Below are 22,403 nucleotides of genomic sequence, written 5' to 3' on the forward strand. Positions count from 1 at the left end.
GCGTAAGCCTTTTCCTAGTCTAAAAAACATTCTCAATGGAGAATCTCCATCTCCATCCAATCTGTGTCCGGGAAACTGTCCCGTAGTGTATAATCAGCATGCGCAGTTATTCTCTCATTTCTTCATTGCATAGCATACTTGTGCCCTATACCAAAACCAACCCCTACCCCATGGCACTTCTACCTTGTCCCCTGTGTCTTCTCCATAGGTTTCCTAGGAACACAGAGCGAAGGCTCCAGTGGTGTTCTGCCCCCATCTGGCAAAGTCCTGACCAGCAGTGGATCCCCAGCACCTAACGTTTGTTCCGCAGCAAGCACTTCACCCACATGTTTGACCTCACGGGCCAGATGGTCAGACTGAGGGGCCAGATGGTCAGACTGAGGGGCCAGATGGTCAGACTGAGGGACCATACCGTACCCTCAGTCTTCAACTTCCGCCAGAGGAGGAAGGTAGGTATACAATCCAAAAACATCCCCATGACACTAAACACTAGACGGTACAGAAACAATATAGCCTAGAGACACTTTCCTATCACAATGTAGTCCCTAGTCCATAGGGTAGAGTGGGATAAGTTGAGCCTTTTTTAACACTCAACATCATTCCATTAATGAAATTATACTATTCTTTCTAACAAAGATATCTACATATATTTCAGGATGTTGTGCATCCCTGGATATACTCGGAATTCATGTAAACATTGCCGTTTTGAAAACAGCTTGCTCCCGGGAATGGGATAAATTGAGCCGCAGGACATACCTTTTTAAAACCACGTCTGTCTTTATTTCCCAAACACTATTTGGGACAGGCATTTTGTCATTTAAGCTTCTTTTAAAACAGGCTTAACACCTAACAAACACTTTACTGTTTTTTAAACACATATCCCAGTGATAATGCCTTGCTTTACGCCTGGGAAGAAAACACTTTCATTTGCTCATCTTGCCATTGGCTCTATTAGCTCACACAGCCTCAAGGATGCACTTTCATTCTATGTTTAGGACCTCATATTGAAGCTTATATAGACTCCAACGTACCTATAGAACAGTCTTAAAGCTGCAATATGTAACTTTTTGGGCAACCCGACCAAATTTACATAGAAATGTGAGTTATAGATCTGTTCTCATTAAAAGCACGTGGATCTGTTCTATGGTGTTATTTCTATGCTTTCGGTTTGGTACACCAGCTTCAGACAGCTGAAAATACAATATTTTGGGTTATGGAAAAGATATTTCACAGCGGTTTAGATGGAACAATGATTCTCTACACTATACTTGCTTGTTAGGGGAACTATTATAATTTGAGTAACTAGGAATTGGTGGAGCGATTTCAGCATAGTGCATCTTTGAAATGATCTACATTGGTTTAGAATTTTAATTGTCATTGTATTTTTACCTAACTTGCTTACCACTTTTCCATGTGGCTTCTTCCCTCACGGACTTCATGAAATGATGACCTCTTCCTAAATATTTAGTAAAATTATAAATTTTGTGTATGGTTTCCCAGAAACAAGGGTGGCTCAACTTACCCCACTCTCCCCTAATCAACCCCGAGTCCCTATCTCTAGAGCAGGGTTTCTCTAACTAGGTCCTGGGCTCCCCCTTGGGTGTACGTCTTGGTGTTTGCCTAAGCACTACACAGCTGATTCAAATAAACAACTCATAATCAAGCTTTGGTTATTTGAATCAGCTCTGAAGTGCTAGGTGCACAAAATCAATCTGTAGAATACAAATATATGTTATAGCAAATATACACCCCCATAGTCTACATGTCAAACAACAGATGTATGGAGTGGGTCACAAGTTAGAATTTGTATGAAAAATATTAAATATTCACAGCAGACAGCATCTGCGGTGAAGACTGTTTTCATTGTGGGGAAAATAGGGTCTGGTCCTCAAAAACAAGGTTCCCCTCATTATCCTTACCCGAGCCATCTCTCCCTGGTACCTCATAAAACACAACATTTCTCCACCATACATGACAATGACAATGGTTTGGTTAAGCAGAAACTGCATCTAATTAAAATCCTCAACCAAACAAATGTTTTTTTTGTAGTGTGGATGTTAATGATGAATACTGTACTGAGATAAATTGGATGATTTATGTGACTATTTGCTGGAGACCGACTGGGTTTTCATATAGCCATAATGTTGGTCACGGTTCTTCTTGTCAAAGCAGTTCCATAGGCTAGAGCCAATCTCAGTGTTCAGACAATTGACCCATGTATCTTTTACACAGCCTACTACACTGCAGCCTAGACCACAATCTGTATATACACTTTTTAATAGGACTTCCCTATCTGTCATTTACTTCACTTGTTTTCATTAATCAATAATTAAAGCCCCAACAAAAATATTTAGTACAGTTGCTACCACAGTGCCTAAATCAAAAAGCATTGTTTAGATGTTAAACTCCGATAATAAGACAATTTCATCTTGTAATTTGTTTGTATTTCTAATATTCCCTCGTTAGTTCTAAAAGCTACGGCACTCGGGACAGAGCCAGCGGAGCGACAGCATCAGCGCCAAGCGGACCTCCACAGAGTCGCCACCATGCTTCCCATTGTCACTCACGGTGCCTATCACTATCGCTGACCCATTTTATGACTCTTCATGAGTAGGTCTCTTCATGTATGAGAACACTCATTCTGTACTTTACAGGCCCACTCCACCCTAAACAAACAGATTCACATGCACTCTATCTATTTCAGATGAGTCAGTTGACAATGTTATGATCTACTGACTCTTAAAGTCAAAGTACATCGTGAATATAGGAGTAGCCGACAGGTTTTTATGACTGCGACCTATTGGTTCTTCTTCTAGTGATTCCTATGAATCTTTCAATCCTAAACCAACATGCTTCTGTGTGGCATCCTATGCGTTTAGCTATCTTGTCCCTGCCCTGTCTGCCTCACATAGCATCCTCTCCCCCTATCGTGTGGACTCCAGATGCAGGCTGTGTCCAGAGCGGTGGCTGCAGTTCTGGGGGCGTTGCTACTTCTTCTCTGTGCGCCTGGAGGAAAACAGGAAGTGGAGGGAGAGCTCTGAGTTATGTCAGCAGCGCAACGACAGCCTGGCTGCCATAGAGGAGCACACTGAGATGGTGTAAGGAGGAGAGGGAGGGATGTAAAAAGAGAGCGTTTGTGTGAGAGAGCAAACGATGTAACGTAGATTGAGGTATGTCTTTTTGTGATAACTCAATCTGAGGAGAGGAGAGTGGGAAAGAATAAGATGAGCCAACAGGGTTGTTGGACTCGGAGCGTAGGGTCTGTGCAGACCCGAGGGGGGGCGGGAGTCTATTTGCTGTGGACTGTGAGGCCTATGGACCCTGGGTGTGTGTGAGAGAGGCGTTGGCCTGGATGCCAGGTAACAAATAACCCCAGTATCTGTCCACCTGTGTGAAATCCATTCAAGATCATAAACCACTACTAAGGACTTCACAGTGAATTAAAATAAACATACTCTACTTATATCTCTTGTAGATATTGTAGGGTTGTATTACTGTATGCATAACAGCATTAGGTTTTTGACCTCTCCTGTATATGTTATCATCTCTTTCAATCATTCGTAACATCTGATGCTTAGCGTTCTTCCTGTTCAGCATTTGTTTATTGGTATCCACGGTGTTGTTTTCAATGTTTGTCATTTCACATGAGCCTGGAGGGGTGGGTGATCACGCCATCATTGCTATGGGTGGGGTTGTACGGGGATACTGTAGGTGTCGGAGCACATCTACAACATCATAGAGCTGTTTGTGTGCAGTATTCTAACAACCACACTTGCGCTATGCAGAACTCTCACTAGAAAATGTCATGTGACCTTCATAAGCTCCCCAGACAATTATAAACTGAGTGTTATTTTTGTCAAATGCAGAACTGTGAAGAAATGTGTGCTTCTTTCACAATCAGAGTTTTAGCTCGTTAAAGAGGCTGCCTCTTATTTAGGAAGAATGATTCTTAATCATGAGGTTATGATGTCAATGTAATTCAATTAAATAATTTTCCCTCTTACAAGCAGTTAAATGCAGCTAATTTGATTCTTTTCAAATAGATTGAAGTCAAAACTCTAACTCGACGACTCAGGAACATTCACTGTCTTCTTGCTAAGCAACTCCAGTGAAGATTTGACCTTGTGTTTTAGGTTACTGTCCTGCTAAAAGGTGAATTAATCTCCCAGTGTCTGGTGGAAAGCAGATTGAACCAGGTTTTCCTCTAGGATTTTGCCTGTTGATTTTTTAAATCCTTTTTGTCCTTAACGATTACTAGCATACCCATAACATGATGCAGCCACAACTATGCTTGAAAATATGGAGAGTAGTACTCAGTAATGTGTTGTATTGGATTTGCCCCAAACATAACACTTTGTATTCAGTGCAAAAGTGAATTGCTTTGCCACATTCTTTGCAGTATTGCTTTAGTGCCTTGTTGCAAAGAGAATGCATGTTTTGGAATATGTTTTATTCTGTACAGGCTTCCTTCTTTTTACTCTGTCAATTAAGTTACTATTATGAAGAAACTACAATGTTGTTGATCCATCCTCAGTTTTCTCCTATCACAGCCATTCAACTCTGTAACTGTTTTAAAGTAATCATTGGCCTCATGGTGAAATCCCTGAGCGGTTTCCTTCCTCTCTGGCAACTGAGTTAGGAAGGATGCCTGTATCTTTGTAGTGACTGGCTGTATTGATACACCATCTAAAGTGTAATTAATAACTTCACCATGATCAAAGGGATATTCAATGTCTGCTTGTTTTTTTTACCCATCTACCAATAGGTGCCCTTCATTGCTAGGCATTGCAAAACCTCTCTGGTCTTTGTGGTTAAATCCGTTTGAAATTCACTGCTCTGCTGAGGGACCTGACAGATAATTGTGTGTGTGGGGTAGAGAGATGAGGTAGTCATTCAAAAAAACAGTATTATTGCACACAGTCCATGCAACTTATTATGTGAGTTGTTAAGCAAATTCTTACTCCTGAACTTGAGGCTTGCCACAACAAAGGGGTTGAATACATATTGACTCAAGCGTTTCATTTTTTATTAATTTGTACACATTTCTAAAAACATAATTCCATTTTGACATTGTGTTGTATTGTGAGTTGGCCAGTGACAAATCGAAATGTAATCATTTTAAATTCAGGCGATAACACAACAAAATGTGGAAAAAGTCAAGGGGTGTGAATACTTTCTGAAGGGACTGTATACATATTATGAAAGTGTGTAAATATATGAAGACATAAAGGTATAGATACTGTATATAGGTAAATAGATACACTGCAATATATAGATATATTGTAGTTAGATTTCCTCAGTATACATTTCTCATCTTCCATCTAGCTAGCTGTTTCAGTATTATAATGCAATTTATATACAGTATTTAGTTGTTTTTTTACGTATTAAAACGAGGGGGGGGGGGGGGGTTCAGACATGTACTGTTTAAATCTAGCTTGTCAAATTCATTTGTTTTATTTTAGGGTATGAAGTTGCCTATTTGCTTCTTCCCATATAGCTCTTAAGATCCATACAGAAGTGTCAAGGCCAACTGTTGTCAAAACAGGGCAAACCCATCCTCAACCCAAGGCTTTGCGGGTCAAAGTGTCAACTGCTCAAACTCTTCTCCAATGGTTTTCTCTTATTCTTGGTACTTTATTGATCAATGAATCTTATTGATTAACCAGAGTCCACTCCACACACCTGGTTGTCCAAGTCCAAATAAGCCAGTGATTGAAAGGCGGAGGAAAACCAGATCTGTAGTCAGCTTATGTTGGGGAGAATCTCTTAACCAAAGACCTGTGATGTCTTCAAAGTGTAGAGACCTTGTGTGGCGAGATGATGGTGATGAGTGAGCGCCCGTCCAGCGGGGCAAACACCGGGTACAGCTTCTCCTTGAACTTGCCTGTGAATGTATAGATGTGGGTCTTGGTCTCTGCGTTGTAGAAGGAGATCTGTCCTTCCTCGTAGTCTAGATAGATCCCCATCCGGCGGGCCACCAGACCCAGGGGCAGGGGCGTCTCAGGCTTGGTACAGGCGTAGAACTGGTGCATGCTGCGCCACAGGGTCCAGTAGCCAGTCTGGGGGCTCATGGGGAAGCGGCCCTGGCGTTCGGCACTCGCCGTGGTCAGGCCGACCCGCCAGTAGCCGTTGTTGGCTATGTCGACTTCCCAGTAGTGCCGTCCGGAGGTGTATCCCTCCCAGCCCAGCACGCCAGGCCAGGCGTCGAAGCGCTGGGAACTGAAGGGCAGATTGGACTCAGATATGCCCTCCTGGACCTTGCGGTGGTCATCTGAGAGCTGGAGCCACAGGTGGTTGGTCATGGGGTCAAAGGTCACATCGGCTACAGAGAGGAGAGAGTTGACAACTTTTTGAAATGTGCTACACATGTTTTACTTTCACCATTTTAAATAACATTCTGTCATCCTTTTTCCACTCTTCGTCTTTTCTATCCTAGCAGTACCAATATTTTGTTGTAAGTTTAAGGTTTGGGCAAAATGTGTGAAAATGCTTTAAATGTATACTTTTATTCATTCTTCTTTTCTGTGATTCTTTTTAAATGTATTAATAGTTCATATTAAAGCATGTGTCCAAATAGACGGATAGTTACCTGATGCACTGATCATCCAGTTCCACACTGAGTTAGGGATGTATCTTGGAGTGCCTGCCTTCCAGGTGCACTGCTTCGCTGACAGCCACAGCGGAGAAATGCCACCCTGAAAATAGGAACACAGAGAAAGTGTATGAATGTAGGTAAAGAATTGTCTTTAATAGTTTCATTTCCACCATATTACTGTGAGCTGAAATGGTATACAGCGTATTCGATAAGTATTCAGACCCCTTCCCTTTTCCCACATTTTGTTACGTTACAGCCTTATTCTAAAATGGCTTAAATACATTTTTTCTCACGTTAATCTACACACACTAACTCATAATGACAAAGCGAAAACTGTTGTTTTGCTAATTAAAAAAGTATTCAGACCCTTTGCTATGAGACTTCAAATTGAGCTCCAGTGCATTGTGTTTCCATTGAACATCCTTCAGATGTTTCTACAACTTTACCTGTGGTAAATTTAATTAATAGGACATGATTTGGAAAGGCACATGCGTGTCTATATAATACCCACAGTTGACAGTGCATGTCAGAGCAAAAACCAAGCCATGAGGTCGAAGGAATTGTCCGTAGAGCTCTGAGACAGGATTGTGTCGAGGCACAGATCTGGGGAAGGGTACCAAAACATTTCTGCAGCATTAAAGGTCCCAAAGAACACAGTGGCCTCCATCATTCTTAAATGGAAGAAATTTGAAACCACAAAGACTCTTCCTAGACATGGCCGCCCGGCCAAACTGAGCAATCAGACAAGAAGGGCCTTGGTCAGGGATGTGACCAAGAACCCGGTGGTCACTCTGACAGAGCTCCAGAGTTCCTCTGTAGAGACCTTCCAGAAGGACAACCATCTCACTCCACCAATCAGGCCTTTTATGGTAGATTGGCCAGACAGAAGCCACTCTTCAGTAAAATGAACATGACAGCCCGATTGTCGTTTGCCAAAAGGCACCAAAAGGACTCAGACCATGAGAAACAAGATTCTTTAGTCTGATGAAACCAAGATTGCACTCTTTGGCCTGAATGCCAAGTGCCACTTCTGGAGGAAACCGGGCACCATCTCTACGGTGAAGCATGGTGGTGGCAGCATCATGTTGTGGGGATGTTTTCAGCTTGCAGGCTCTTGAAGACTAATCAAGATCGAGGGAAAGATGAACGGAGTGAAGTACAGAGAGATCCTTGATGAAAACCTGCTCCAGAGCGCTCAGGACTTCAGACTGGGGCGAAGGTTCACCTTCCAACAGGACAACAACCCTAAGCACACAGCTAAGACAATGCAGGAGTGGCTTCGGGACAAGTTTCTGAATGTCCTTAAGTGGCACAGCCAGAGCCCGGACTTGAACTCGATCGAGCATCTCTGGAGAGACCTGAAAATTGCTGTGTAGCGAGCTGACAAAGCTTGAGAGGATCTGCAGAGAAGAACAGGAGAAACTCCCCAAATCAGGTGTGCCTCGAGTCTAAAGGCACTGCATGTATATTTGATAATGTAGACTATATAACTGTATGACTGATTCTCAATCTATGTTTAAGAGGAAATATTGCTAATTTCAATGGATTCTGGCAAGTGTACGACTTCAGAAAAGAAGAAGTTGTACATAACATTCTGAGTTATGTTTTATGAGGAGCTCTAATAAACTACTTCTCTAACTTAGTGTTGACCACTTTTACAGCTTTTTCCCTTCATTTTTTGGGAGGTGTGTATGTTTTTGTGTTTGCTTGTGTGTTTTTGTGTGTGGGCGTGTGTGTGTGTCGTCTCACCTTGCAGTCCTCCTTGAGCAGTGACCAAGTAATGAACTCCAGTAAGGGCAGGAGGTTGATCAGTCTCTTCTTCCTCAGACCCAGCAGACGCAGAACATTGCCTAGCTCATTGCTCTGCACCCCACAACGCTGTGTAGACAAACACATGGCCAGACAGACGTTAATACCAAGTAATCTCTATCCTATCACACTTTTTAGCCCTTATGCTAAATGGTATCTATTTGGTAGCAAATCTGCAGATAGCAGTTAACCAATGCTGTTTGAATGCTAGGTTATACAAATTGCTATCCGTTTGGAACACAGTTTTTCCCCCATTTCCATCCTCGGTAATGTCCCTTTGTTTCTCATATACATTTGTATCCTTGACCTTGACCCGTCACCCCTGACCTCTCACCTCTGAGGCGCTCTGCAGCTCCTTGGCCCACTCCATGATCCTCTGCTGCACTTCCTCATCGGGATCCATCTCGCCATCCTTGTTTTCTTCTTCCTCCTCCTCCTCACATCTCTCCTGCACCCAGGGCCTAGCCTTCGCCAGCTGAGGAGGCACAGAGGAATACAGTTGAAGGTTTTCAGTCACATTCAACGTAATTTATTTATGAATCAATTCTGTCTGAATTTAAGCATGCTCCCTCTTATTCTCTCGCTCTCCCTCTCTCTCCATCCCCTTCCGGAGGATCTGAGCCCTAGGACCATGCCTAAGGACTACCTGGCCCGATGACTCCTGGCTGCCTCCAGTCCACCTGGTTGTGCTGCTACTCCAATTTCAACTGTTCTGCCTGCGACTATGGAACCCTGACCTGTTCACTGGACATGCTACCTTGTCCCGGGCCTGGTGTTTATGACTCTCTCTCTCTCTCTGCTGTCTTGACCTCTGAATGACCCTGCTCGTCAGCTGTGAACGTTTGAACATCTTGAAGAACAATCTGACCTTAATGGCCATGCACCATCTCCACCCGGCACAGCCAGAAGATGACTGGCCAGCCCTCAGAGCCTGGTTCCTCTTTAGGTTTCTTCCTAGGTTCCTGCCTTTCTAGGGAGTTTGCCATAGCCACCGTGCTTCTACATCTGCATTGCTTGTTGTTTGGGGTTTTAGGCTGGGTTTCCGTGCAGCACTTTGTGACATCCGCTGATGTCACAAGAGCTTTATAAATACATTTGATTAATTGATAGTTATGATACTTCAAGCGAACATTTGATAGAGTACACACAACAAAAAAAAAGTCAGTATTCGTTTTTTTTCTCGCCTTGTCGACGCTGTTGAGCTCATTGGCCCACAGCACAATGAGTTTCCTGCTCTCTTCCAGACTGCGTTCTGTTTTCAGTTCCACCGGGGTCTCTCCTTTACTGGTGCCCTTCCCCGCATCACTGCCACTCTGCAACAAGACAACACAGCAACCAGGTCAATACCATACTGTACATTCTCAATAGTGTGTATAGCTATCTCATCTCAATCACCTTAATGTCAAAGCAATGTTGTAGAAATTCCTGCAAAAAGGCAAAAACAACTAGGCATCAAGTAAATTACTAGATCAAATCAATTCAAAATGGGATCAAATCAATTCAAAATGGGATCAAATCAATTCAAAATAGGATGGTTGAGAGTGTTTTTTGTTTACGTAACCCTGTTACTGCCTGGGAGGCCAGAAGCCAGGTCAGCACTCCCCGCCATATCTCCAACCCCATCTGGCCCCCCTTGCATTTCAACACGTTTTCATATCATATGCTATCTGTGAGGCCCTCGCCGACCCCCCCCTGACAGAAGCCACTCTAAGCCGGGCCTACTATTTTTCCTTCACCTCACATTTTGCATTAATACAAATAAAGGACAAAATAACACTCACTAGGTACTATCATACTAACATTGTACATGTGTATATATCTGAACTTTCTCAGTCACTGCTTTTGTTCCCTCCTCCCTTGTTCTTTCTATAGATATATATCTCCCCCTCCCCTCCCTCTCTCTCCCTTTCAGGGTCCTACTGTACCTTGCAGACTTGGGCCACCTGCTCCTTCCAATGGTTGATGAAGTGGACACATTCCTGCAGACTGCGCAGGTTCTTCATGCCATTCTGATGAGGGTGTTGCTACAAAGGACACACGCACACACATACAGTATGAATGGATGAATCAGAATTTGTTGGGTAACATAAATAAGATATTTTATTTACATAATATGCTTATGTAAATACTTGTCATTAGAATGTTTCCCTTTGGACTATAGGGTTGGCAGTTGCACTTATCCCTTCTCAGCTAGGGCTCAGTCACTTGGGGCCCGGAGAGGTCAGGCTTGTCTTCATATGTGAATGTATCTGTCAAACCATCTGGTGATATGCAGAATATCAGAAGGGGAGGAGGACAGAATGGAACATTGTCTTCTTATGTGAATGTGTCTTTACCTATTCCTAAACCATGTGAAGGGATGGCGTGATTAATGGGCAACCAATTAATTGTCTCCACAATGTCTGTACGCCAGTCACTCCCTCCTTTTCCCATTGGGGGGAGGAGTATGGCGGTGTCTGGAACCATTGTATGACCCCTCTGATGTTGCACTTGTCTTTCATAGTATATGACCTAGAGGCTCACTCCCCTCAGTGAGCTTGTCCAGGAGTGGGGTGTACTTGAGATGGGAGTATCTAGAGTTGACAATTGATATATGCCATTGGATGAGTTGGTGTTCTTGTACTATGAAGTACCAGGAACGAGATTAGAACCTCGTCTTAGAGACCAAACTGAACGATAATTTATAGCTAATGCTATCTGGCTATGGGATACTCCTCTCTCAAGTAAAAGGCCCTTTGTGAACAGTTCCTAAGATCTGTGGTTCGTCATGTAAGTTGAGAGGGGTGTATCTTGGCTATAAAAGATATTTGTATTCTTATGCAGGGACTCTCAGAATTAATTATAGACACTGAATTGATCTGAGAGTCAAAGGGCTATTGTGAAGCTCATATTATTAAAGATGAAGTTTAAGTATAACTGACTGGTGTGTGGTTTGTAACTCTCCTCATTTGGTAATACAGGAAATTGCTACGACAACAGGTAGGCAGGTAAAGGTAGAAAAACAATTGATATATGCCATTGGATGAGTTGGTGTTCTTGTACTATGAAGTACAAAGGAACATATACAGGTAGAAGAGTAGACAATTTAACAGGAAGAGTTTGGGATGGACTGGATGCTGATGTGATGCTGTGAGTGGATGGAGGTGTGTGTGCGTGCATGTGTGTAGCCTACCAATGAGCGATGTGTGGAGGGGGCACTGCTCTTGCGGGGGCTGGTAGGGGCTGAGCTGTGGGCCTGGAGGTCCTCTTCAGGAAGGTTCCAGCGCACCGCCCCAATGGATTGACTCTGGGTAGAGCTCTCCAACTTCAGCTGGGAGTTAAGCTCTGGAGGTGAAATAGTGATAAAATTAGATTAGAGTGGATGAGGGGAGGGGATGCACATACATTTTAGAGTCAGATTTAACTAAGCGTATACATTTAACTACGTCAGATTTAATTAAATCAAATGAGTTATTGCTTAAAGGCCCAGTGCAGTCAAAAATTCAATTTCCTGTGATTTATATATATTTCCACACTATGAAGTTGGAATAATACTGTGAAATTGGGAAGATTGTGATAATTCCCTTTTAGTGTAAGAGCTATTTGAAAAGACCGCCTGAAATTTCAGCCTGTTGTGGTGGGATGGAGTTTTGGCCTGCTGGCGACATCACCACATTAAATTAGTTAATAGACCAATAAGAAAGAGAGCTAGTTTTAACAGCTAGTTTTCAGTTTTCCCCTTCCCACAGACCCCTTCCAAACAGTCCTGTCAAAATTCTTGCTCGAGAAATTGCTCTTTGTTTACCCACTGAACACGTAGGTCCATTCAATGTCTATTCCATGTTGGATCAACGTAATTTCGTGAAAGGACGTGGAAAAAAATGTTGATTCAACTTGTGTGTACCCGTTGGAAAGAAGCAATTGATACATTTTTGGACCATTTTAATGGGAAACAATCACAGTAATTGTTACCAGAAATGATTTGATATTGAGAATTTTAAAAAAATTCTGCATTGGACTTTCAAAAGATAAACAATTATAAAATAGTAACTATTTGCTCTATTGTTTATTGTTAATTATTACGAAGCGGCCGAGTCCTATGAACGGATACAGTAGATAGATTCATTGTTCGATGCTTGTATTTGATGATTGCCTAACTATTGGACGATTGTGATCTATCTGATTAGATAAAGATTTAATACCATTTTGGAATCAATTAATTATCCATATTAGAACAATAGATAATTATCCATGTAGTCACATTTAATATAATGGCATGCGATTCTAAATACTCTAGTTCTGAACAAAGGTTACATACACTACCGTTCAAAAGTTTGGGGTCACTTAGAAATGTCCTTGTTTTTGAAAGAAATGCACATTTTTTGTCCATTAAAATAACACCAAATTGATCAGAAATAAAGTGTAGACATTGTTAATGTTGTAAATGACTATTGTAGCTGGAAACGGCAGATTTGTTATGGAATATCTACATAGGCATACAGAGGCCCATTATCAGCAACCAACACTCCTGTGTTCCAATGGCACGTTGTGTTAGCTAATCCAAGTTTATAATTTTAAAAGGCTAATTGACCATTAGAAAACCCTTTTGCAATTATGTTAGCACATCTGAAAACGGTTGTCCTGATTAAAGAAGCAATAAAACTGGCCTTCTTTAGACTAGTTTAGTATCTGGAGTGTCAGCATTTGTGTGTTCGATTACAGGCCAAAATGGCCAGAAACAAATAACTTTCTTCTGAAACTCGTCAGTCTATTCTTGTTCTGAGAAATGAAGGCTATTCCATGCGAGAGATTGCCAAGAAACTGAAGATCTCATACAACGCTGTGTACTACTCCCTTCACAGAACAGCGCAAACTGGCCCTAACCAGAATAGAAAGAGGAATGGGAGGCCACGGTGCACAACTGAGCAAGAGGACAAGTACATTAGAGTGTCTAGTTTGAGAAACAGACGCCTCACAAGTCCTCAACTGGCAGCTTCATTAAATAATATCCGCAAAACACCAGTCTCAGCGTCAACAATGAAGAGGCGACTCCGGGATGCTGGCCTTCTAGGCAGAGTTCCTCTGTCCACTGTCTGTGTTCTTTTGCCCATCTTAATCTTTTCTTTTTATTGGCCAGTCTGAGATACGTCTTTTTCTTTGCAACTCTGCCTAGAAGGCCAGTATCCCAAAGTCGCCTCTTATGTGAAGATGTCGTGATGCATGAGGTAAATGGTGGTCACACCAGATACTGACTGGTTATCTGATCCATGCCCCTACCTTTTTTTTAAGGTGTCTGGGACCAACAGATGCATATCTGTAATCCCAGTCATGTGAAATCCATAGATTTTGGCTTAATGAATTTATTTTAATTGACCGATTTCCTTATACTGTAGCTCAGTAAAATTGACTAAAACATAATAATTTCAAACCTTGCTTACATTTGTATATGATCACATATATACAGTGCTTTCCGGAAAGTATTCAGACCCCTTGACTTTTTCCACATTTTATTACATTACAACCGTAATCTAAAATTGAATCAATTTAAAAAGTCAACAATTTTTTTTGCTAATTTATAAAAAATACAGAAATACCTTATTTACATAAGTATTCAGATCCTTTGCTATAAGACTCGCAATTGAGTTCAAGTCCATCCTGTTTCCATTGACCATCTTTGAGATGTATCTACAACTTCATTGGAGTGTGGTAAATTCAATTGATTGGACATGATTTGTAAAGGCACACAGCTGTCTATATAAGGTCCCACAGTTGACAGTGCATGTCAGATCAAAAACCAAGCCATGAGGTTGAAGGACTCAGGATTCTGTCTAGGTACAGATCTGGGGAAGGGTACCAAAATATTTCTGCAGCATTGACAGTCCCCAAGAACACAGGGACCTCCATCACTCTTAAATGGAAGAAGTTTGTAACCACCAAGACTCTTCCTAGAGCTGGCCTCCCAGCCAAACTGAGCAATCGGGGGAGAGGGGCCTTGGTCAGGGAGGTGACCAAGTACCCGCTGGTCCTCTGTGGAGATGGGAGAACCTTCCAGAAGGCCAGCCATCTCTGAAGCACACCACCAATCAGGTCTTTAAGGTAGAGTTGCCAGACGGAAGCCACTCCTCAGTAAAAAGCACATGACAGTGCGTTTGGAGTTTGCCAAAAGGCACCTAAAGACTCTCAGACCATGACAAACACGATTCTCTGACCAATATTAAACTCTTTGGCCTGAATGCTAAGATTCACATCTTTACGAAACCTGGCACCATCCCTACAGTGAAGCATGGTGGTGAGAGCATCATGCTGTGGGGATGTTTTTCAGGGGCAGGGACTGGGAGACTAGTCAGGATCAAGACAAAGACGAACAAAGCAAAGTACAGAGAGATCCTTGATGAAAACCTCCAGAGCACTCAGGACCTCAGACTGGGGCGAACGTTCACCTTCCAACAGGACAACGACCCTAAGCACACAGCCAAGACAATGCAGGAGTGGCCCAGCCAGAGCCTGGCCTTAAACCTGATCGAACATCTCTGGAGAGACCTGAAAATAGCTGTGCAGCAAATCTCCAACCTGATGGAGCTTGAGAGGATCTGCAGAGAAGAATGGGAGAAACTCCCCAAATACAGGTGTGCCACGCTTGTAGCGTTATACCCTAAAAGACTCAAGGCTGTAATCGCTGCAAAAGGTGCTTCAACAAAGTACTGAGTAAAGGGTCTGAATACTTGTGTAAATGTGATATATAATTAGCAGAAAAAGTCTAAAAACCTGTTTTTGCTTTGTCATTACGGGATATTGTGTGTAGATTGATGAGGGGAAAAAACGATTTAATCAATTTTAGAATAAGGCTGTAACCTAACAAAATGTGGAAAAAGTCTGAGTACTTTCGAAAGGCTTTGTATATATGTATAAGACAATAATGTATAACATATCTAATATATCTAATATTATAATATAATACTGTTAATAGGGAACAATACTTACTAGACACCTTCAGAATGCTCTTCATCTTGAACGTTTCCATCCTCAGTCCTGTATGGACAAGGTAGACTCTTTACAAAATATTCCACTTAACAATAGAGGCAAAGAGGCCACTGAGGATATTACTATGTATCCACATGTTGAATTTTACAAAATGGCACAACCTAATTAAAAACTGAAAGTCCACTAGCAAGCTTAGAATATACAACACAATGGTATGAAATATCTACACAAAATCGAAACGCAGATCTAAGACCAATGCCAGATGCCGTTGTTGAAGCTATGAAAATGACTTCAGTAGAGCGATATAATCTACATCATGATGAAAACTACAGCAATGGCTATGTCCTTACATCTGACGAAATGATAAAGAATGAAACATTTGAGATAAAAATCCCCAAATTCTAAATTCTACCCTATGCATGTAGGTCGGGCTGGTGCGCGGTCGTGGTGGTGGTGGTGTTAAGACTGGACAGCAAACCCTGCTCATCTACTGTTTTTGTTACATGCTGAGGTGGTTTAATCTTTGGACCTTTTATGGTGCTTGGGAAAGCGAGAAGGAGGGGGGATCTTTCTGCAGGTATAATCAGCCTACCTTCCCAGAAATCCATATTGGCTATACCATGAGGAGAGCGCGTGAGATTCTAGTCTAGCGATAAGGGGTCACACGTTGATTACATAAAGTGACACAGAATTACCATCTTTGGCTCCGTTTACACAGGCAGACCAATTCTGATCTTTTTTCCTTTAATTGGTCTTTTGACCAATCAGATCAGCTCTGAAAACAGGAGTGAAAGTAGATTTCTTACCTTACACCCAAGTTCGAGCACACATTTTTTTGTATAGCCAAGATGTCCAGTGGAGGCTGCTGAGGGGATGTTTTTCAGGGGCAAGGACTGGAAGACTAGTCAGGATCAAGACAAAGACGAACAAAGCAAAGTACAGAGATCCTTGATGAAAACCTCCAGAGCTCTCACCTCCTCAGACTGGGGCGAACGTTCACCTTCCAACAGGACAACGATCCTAAGCACACAGCCAAGACAATGCAGGAGTGACCTAGCCAGAGCCTCATAATAATGGTTGGAACGGAGCAAAAGGAATGGCATCAAACACATGTAAATCATGTTTGTTTTTTTATTTTTTTTATTTTTTAATTTACCCCCCTTTTTCTACCCAATTTCCAATTTTCGTCCACTGATTCCGCTCCATCCTTTACCACAATCCCACCCTCCCAAATTAAGGTGCCACCAACCTCCTGTGGTTTAATCAAAGAATTACATAGGCCTACACAATCCCTATTCAGTTCATATATGATCTCTGTGTGCCTAGTAGCCTAGGCCTAATAAAGATTTGTCATTTCACTTTAATCATGCATTCATTACCTTTTAATGTGGCATAAACACAGCCTGTCATGATGTTAACATCTGATTGTCAAACATTCACTTCAAAAACATTCACTTCGTTTTGTTGTTTTGTATTAGTTTTGTTCAGTGTTCGATCTTCCATTCAAAGAAATATGTACACTTACCACGCTGCGCCTTGGTCTCCTCCATATGACAACCGTGACACCGTGCTTACTGAGGTATAGCCTATACTGTCGCCGTGAAATGTCATTTTAGGAATGCCCATCTAAAACATCAAAACGCTTACAAACCCCAAGACAAAACACACCACATAAATAAACCCACGTCACACCCTGGCCTGACCAAAATAATAAAAAAAACACAAAATACATTTACATTTACAAATACATTTCAACTCAGTTTTTCACAATTCCTGACATTTAATCAGAGTAAGATTTCCCTGGCTTAGGTCAGTTAGGAACACTTTAACAATGTGAAATGTCAGAATAATAGTAGAGAGAATGATTTATTTCAGCTTTTCTTTCTTTCATCACATTCCCAGTGGGTCAGAAGTTTACATACACTCAATTGGTATTTGGTAGCATTGCCTTTAAATTGTTTAACTTGGGTCAATAGTTTCAGGTAGCCTTCCACAAGCTTCCCACAATAAGTTGGGGGAATTTTGGCCCATTACTCCTGACAGAACTGGTGTAACTGAGTTGTTGTCCTTAAGCCATTTTGCCACAACTTTGGAAGTATGCTTGGGGTCATTGTCCTTTTGGAAGACCCATTTGCGACCAAGCATTAACTTCCTGACTGATGTCTTGAGATGTTGCTTCAATATATCCACATAATTTTCCTCCCTCATGGTGCCATCTATTTTGTGAAGTGCACCAGTCCCTCCTGCAGCAAAGCACCCCCACAACATGATGCTGCCACCCACGTACTTCACGGTTGGGATGGTGTTCTTCGGCTTGCAAGCCTCCCCCTTTTTCCTCCAAACATAACAATGGTCATTATGGCCAAACAGTTCAATTTTTGTTTCATCAGACCAGAGGACATTTCTCCAAACAGTACAATCCTTCCCCATGTCCAGTTGCAAACCGTAGTCTGGCTTTTTTATGGCGGTTTTGGAGCAGTGGCTTCTTCCTTGCTGAGCAGCCTTTCAGATTATGTCTATGGGACTCGTTTTACTGTGGATAAAGATACTTTTGTACCTGTTTCCTCCAGCATCTTCACAAGGTCCTTTGCTGTTGTTCTGGGATTGATTTGCACTTTTCGCAACAAAGTACGTTAATCTCTAGGAGACAGAACGTGTCTCCTTCCTGAGTGGCATGACGGCTGAGTGGTCCCATGGTGTTTATACTTGCGCACTATTGTTTGTACAGATAAATGTGGTACCTTCAGGTGTTTGGGAATTTCTCCCAAGGATAAACCAGACTTGTGGATCTGAGGTCTTGGCTGATTTCTTTTGATTTTCCCATGATGTCAAGCAAAGAGGCACCGAGTTTGAAGGTAGGCCTTTAAATACATCCACAGGTACACCTCCAATTGACTCAAATTATGTCAATTAGCCTATCAGAAACTTCTAAAGCCATTACATAATTTTCTGGAATTTTCCAAGATGTTTAAAGGCACAGTCAAATTAGTGTATGTGAACTTCTAACCCAATAGAATTGTGATACAATGAATTATAAGTGAAATAATCTGTCTGTTAACAATTGTTGGAAAATTACTTGTCATGCACAAAGTAGATATCCTAACCGACTTGCCAAAACTATAGTTTGTTCACGATAAATTTGTGGAGTGGTTGAAAAACGAGTTTTAATGACTCCAACCTAAGTGTATGTAAACTTTCGACTTCAACTGTATACTGTAGCTCAAAAAGTAATACTAAGGGTATGTTGTGTAGTAAGCTGTTAGCTGCTCATGTGCCTCACCCTAATTATTTGGTCCCTTTCCCCTCAGAAATGTGTCTAATGTTCAGACTTGGTGGTGCACATGTAGCCTATAGCTTGTTTTAGAGAAATGTAATAATCAAATATTGTAAGAGCTTTCATTGTCTGCATATAAGCATCCTTTGTTTATTCTAGGGTTCTGACTTGCTGTACAGGGAGAATACTGTAAGAACCGCTCATCTTTTGAATTCTGTCTCTGTACATTTCAAAAGTGCTGAACAAATATTTATATTGTCTATCTGTCCTAGCTCGCTCATTAACGTCTTATTCGAAATTACGGATTTTCCCTTATCCGCTTGTCGTCCCCTTATGCCATAGTTTGTACATCTCAGTTGTCAGTAGAAACCAAATTTGTTTAAGCAAGTCAGCCATATCAGCTATATTTTTTTTAAAGGCAGTAATTTAGGCTGAATTAACTGTTTCGCTGTCAGACAAGGCTCCGCTGATAGCCAGGTGTAGCAGTGGTAAGGATTCACTCCATGGTGCTGAAAAGAAAGCTCTGCTGTTGGGACAGCTTTATGTAGGCCCTAACAGTTTGTGTATCTCTCTCCTTCTGAATAAACAACCATAAATCTGCCTGGTTGGCAAACCCAATCTGAACTTTGTTGCTGCTAAGTATTGCCCTGCTGTTGCTAAGACAAAAGGCAATAGCTATCATAAATTTGATAGATACGAATGCAAAGGTGGTTCTTTGCATCATGCATCATCTTGACCAGTCATAGTCACATCTGAATTACTTACTGATACTTGGAACTGGGAATTAGTGTCTAGTTGGTTTGCCAGGTGAAATGTCGCAGTGAATGGCCCAGAAAGGGGTTAAGGCCACTGTACGTCGGATTCAGTCTTTTACGATACAAACTGTACATCGGATTCAGTCGTTTACGATACAAACTGTACGTCGGATTCAGTCTTTTATGATAATTACATGTCACACTGTGCGATGTTCCCAAATTAAACTCTTGTGATCAACCTGGACAGATTGTGCAATTTGCTTCAGTTTGGTCGTCACATTCTGCGGTTGGCTTGGAAGCCTACGGTTGGCTTGGGAGCCTACTTCAGCCGACATAGGCGGCTACATCAACTGCAGGGGTGCATTTGATCTGCACATGTGGCAGCACCAGCAGCTCAAGCCTCCTCTATGCTTATGCACAAGTTAATTGAATTTGGAAAAACTAAAAGTATACATCTTACTAACTTTATATGTCAGAATCAAATATGCTTACCAAAAATAACATGGTTGCTCTGGTAGAACATTTATTTGGATTAGCAATTTTGTGAATTTATCAAAGTCCCATCAGGTAACTGTCAGAGGGAACAACCCCCCATCCACATCGATGGAACAGTAGTGGAGAGGGTAGCAAGTTTTAAGTTCCTCGGCATACACATCACAGACAAACTGAATTGGTCCACTCACACAGACAGCATTGTGAAGAAGGCGCAGCAGCGCCTCTTCAACCTCAGGAGGCTGAAGAAATTCGGCTTGTCACCAAAAGCACTCACAAACTTCTACAGATGCACAATCGAGAGCATCCTGGCGGGCTGTATCACCGCCTGGTACGGCAACTGCTCCGCCCTCAACAGTAAGGCTCTCCAGAGGTCTGCACAACGCATCACCGGGGGCAAACTACCTGCCCTCCAGGACACCTACACCACCCGATGTCACAGGAAGGCCATAAAGATCATCAAGGACATCAACCACCCGAGCCACTGCCTGTTCACCCCGCTATCATCCAGAAGGCGAGGTCAGTACAGGTGCATCAAAGCTGGGACCGAGAGACTGAAAAACAGCTTCTATCTCAAGGCCATCAGACTGTTAAACAGCCACCACTAACATTGAGTGGCTGCTGCCAACACACTGACACTGACTCAACTCCAGCCACTTTAATAATGGGAATTGATGGGAAATGATGTAAATATATCACTAGCCACTTTAAACAATGCTACCTTATATAATGTTACTTACCCTACATTATTCATCTCATATGCATACGTATATACTGTACTCTATATCATCGACTGTATCCTTATGTAATACATGTATCACTAGCCACTTTAACTATGCCACTTTGTTTACATACTCATCTCATATGTATATACTGTACTCGATACCATCTACTGTATCTTGCCTATGCTGCTCTGTACCATCACTCATTCATATATCCTTATGTACATATTCTTTATCCCCTTACACTGTGTACAAGACAGTAGTTTTGGAATTGTTAGTTAGATTACTTGTTGGTTATTACTGCATTGTCGGAACTAGAAGCACAAGCATTTCGCTACACTCGCATTAACATCTGCTAACCATGTGTCTGTGACAAATAAAATTTGATTTGATTTGACTTCCACCGAAGGTAGTTCCTCTCCCTGTTCCTTCCTCTCCCTGTTCAGGCGGTGCTCCTCTCCCTGTTCCTTCCTCTCCCTGTACCCTGCGGTGCTCCTCTCCCTGTTCCTTCCTCTCCCTGTACAGGCGGTGCTCCGCTCCCTGTTCCTTCCTCTCCCTGTACAGGCGGTGCTCCTCTCCCTGTTCAGGCGGTGCTCCTCTCCCTGTTCCCTCCTCTCCCTGTTCAGGCGGTGCTCCTCTCCCTGTTCCTTCCTCTCCCTGTTCAGGCGGTGCTCGGTGGTCGGAGTCTCCGGCCCACTAGCCATCACCAATCCTTTTTTTCTTTTCTGTTTGTTTTGTCTTTGGTTCTTTCACACCTGGTTTCGTTTGCCTTAATTTCTGTGTGTATATATTTACCCTGTTACCTGCCTAGGTTTGTGCGGGATTATTTCATTTGTGATGAAGGTCGGTGAGATTTTTTATTTTCAAGCATTTAAGACTGTTATTTGTTTGTTCCTCCTTGCGTGAGTAACGGGTGTCTCTGTTGTCGAGGGCGTTTGACTTTTGTATTGTGCCATATCTGTGTTTGGTAGACTTGCCTATTAAAAGTACTGCATCTCAGACATCTCGGCTCTCCTGCGCCCGACTCCTTCACCTACCTCCTAACGCAACATTGTCACAGTAACCTGATTTCAGATGTGTCAAGTAAACAAGATTATTAGGAAATAGTTTTCTTGCAAAGCATGTCAATGTTTAGATCAAACTATTTTAATAATCGGACTATTCACAACAATTGTATTATTGTGTGCATACTCAGTGCCGGAGGTGTTCCTGTTTGTTAGTCACCGGGAAAGGCTCCTAACACCAGTCACACCACATGATAAAGGCTCAACATTTCAGACACTGACAGAATTTTGTCGGCGCCCAAAACCACAAGTAGTGGTATTTAATCGTCAGACCTAGACCCTGTCACACTGAATGAGTCAAGATGTCCGACAATCGTTTACAACCTAAGAATTTGCCCAAGATGTGGAAATGTTGTTTGGGGATGGCAAAATCGTACAGTCTGTGTGGGCCTTAAAAGAACCGTAATAGTGTGTGGGTGCATGTATTGGAAGGGGGTCCTTTTACAGTTTTGAGTGTTAATCGCACACGTCAAAGGAATGAAGGCCAATATTAGCCTAATAATCTCCAGGTTGCAACAGAAACCAACGGTCACCTCCACTTCAGGACAGACAATCAGTCCCCAGTCAAAGACGATAGACATTAGCTAGATATACACTTTAAGAACATAAACATAGGCTATCTCTGACGACCCCAACAGTAGCCCCTGGAGGTTAACGTTTATGGAAGGTTCATTCCCTCAGGTGTAGGTGGGGTTAACCCGTTAAGTGTTTATCCAGTGATGGAAAAAGTGA

The 22,403-nt window shown here is 42.2% G+C and overlaps 2 protein-coding genes across 3 annotated transcripts; one reads left to right on the forward strand and one right to left on the reverse strand.

Moving 5' to 3' along the window:
• Window positions 1–326: 326 nt before the first annotated feature.
• On the forward strand, window positions 327–3,505 carry LOC149980871 (killer cell lectin-like receptor subfamily G member 1). Its single transcript, XM_090185791.1, is given in 3 exon segments — window positions 327–449; window positions 2,809–3,136; window positions 3,237–3,505. Coding segments are annotated over 3 exon segments (585 nt in total). The 3' UTR covers window positions 3,371–3,505.
• Window positions 3,506–5,004: 1,499 nt separating this feature from the next.
• Window positions 5,005–15,847, reverse strand: LOC110531826 (butyrophilin subfamily 1 member A1-like). Of its 2 annotated transcripts, none has more exons than XM_021615267.3 (9): window positions 15,777–15,847; window positions 15,365–15,412; window positions 11,577–11,728; window positions 10,330–10,428; window positions 9,589–9,717; window positions 8,739–8,879; window positions 8,345–8,473; window positions 6,590–6,695; window positions 5,005–6,322 (listed from the first exon to the last, which is right to left on the reverse strand). In XM_021615267.3, the coding sequence occupies exons 2-9, from the start codon at window positions 15,402–15,404 to the stop codon at window positions 5,790–5,792; spliced, it is 1,329 nt and encodes a 442-aa protein (XP_021470942.3). In that variant the 5' UTR covers window positions 15,405–15,412; window positions 15,777–15,847; the 3' UTR covers window positions 5,005–5,789. The 2 variants fall into 2 exon arrangements, with proteins under 2 accessions (XP_021470942.3, XP_090040045.1); XM_090183919.1 differs by having other exon boundaries at window positions 10,330–10,665.
• Between the last annotated feature and the right edge of the window lie 6,556 nt (window positions 15,848–22,403).

The sequence above is a fragment of the Oncorhynchus mykiss genome, chromosome 9 (genome assembly GCF_057628025.1).
Source record: "Oncorhynchus mykiss isolate SJ-2025 chromosome 9, ASM5762802v1, whole genome shotgun sequence".
Taxonomy (NCBI): Eukaryota; Metazoa; Chordata; class Actinopteri; order Salmoniformes; family Salmonidae; genus Oncorhynchus; species Oncorhynchus mykiss.

Excerpts from the sequence above, each read along its gene's own strand:
- LOC110531826 (XM_021615267.3), bottom strand. The coding sequence starts at position 15,404 with ATGGAAACGTTCAAGATGAAGAGCATTCTGAAGGTGTCTA. Across the intron at positions 10,429-11,576 it reads CCTCCACACATCGCTCATTG|CAACACCCTCATCAGAATGG; the intron begins GTAGGCTACACA and ends TGTCCTTTGTAG. Across the intron at positions 9,718-10,329 it reads AGGTGGCCCAAGTCTGCAAG|AGTGGCAGTGATGCGGGGAA; the intron begins GTACAGTAGGAC and ends GTCTTGTTGCAG.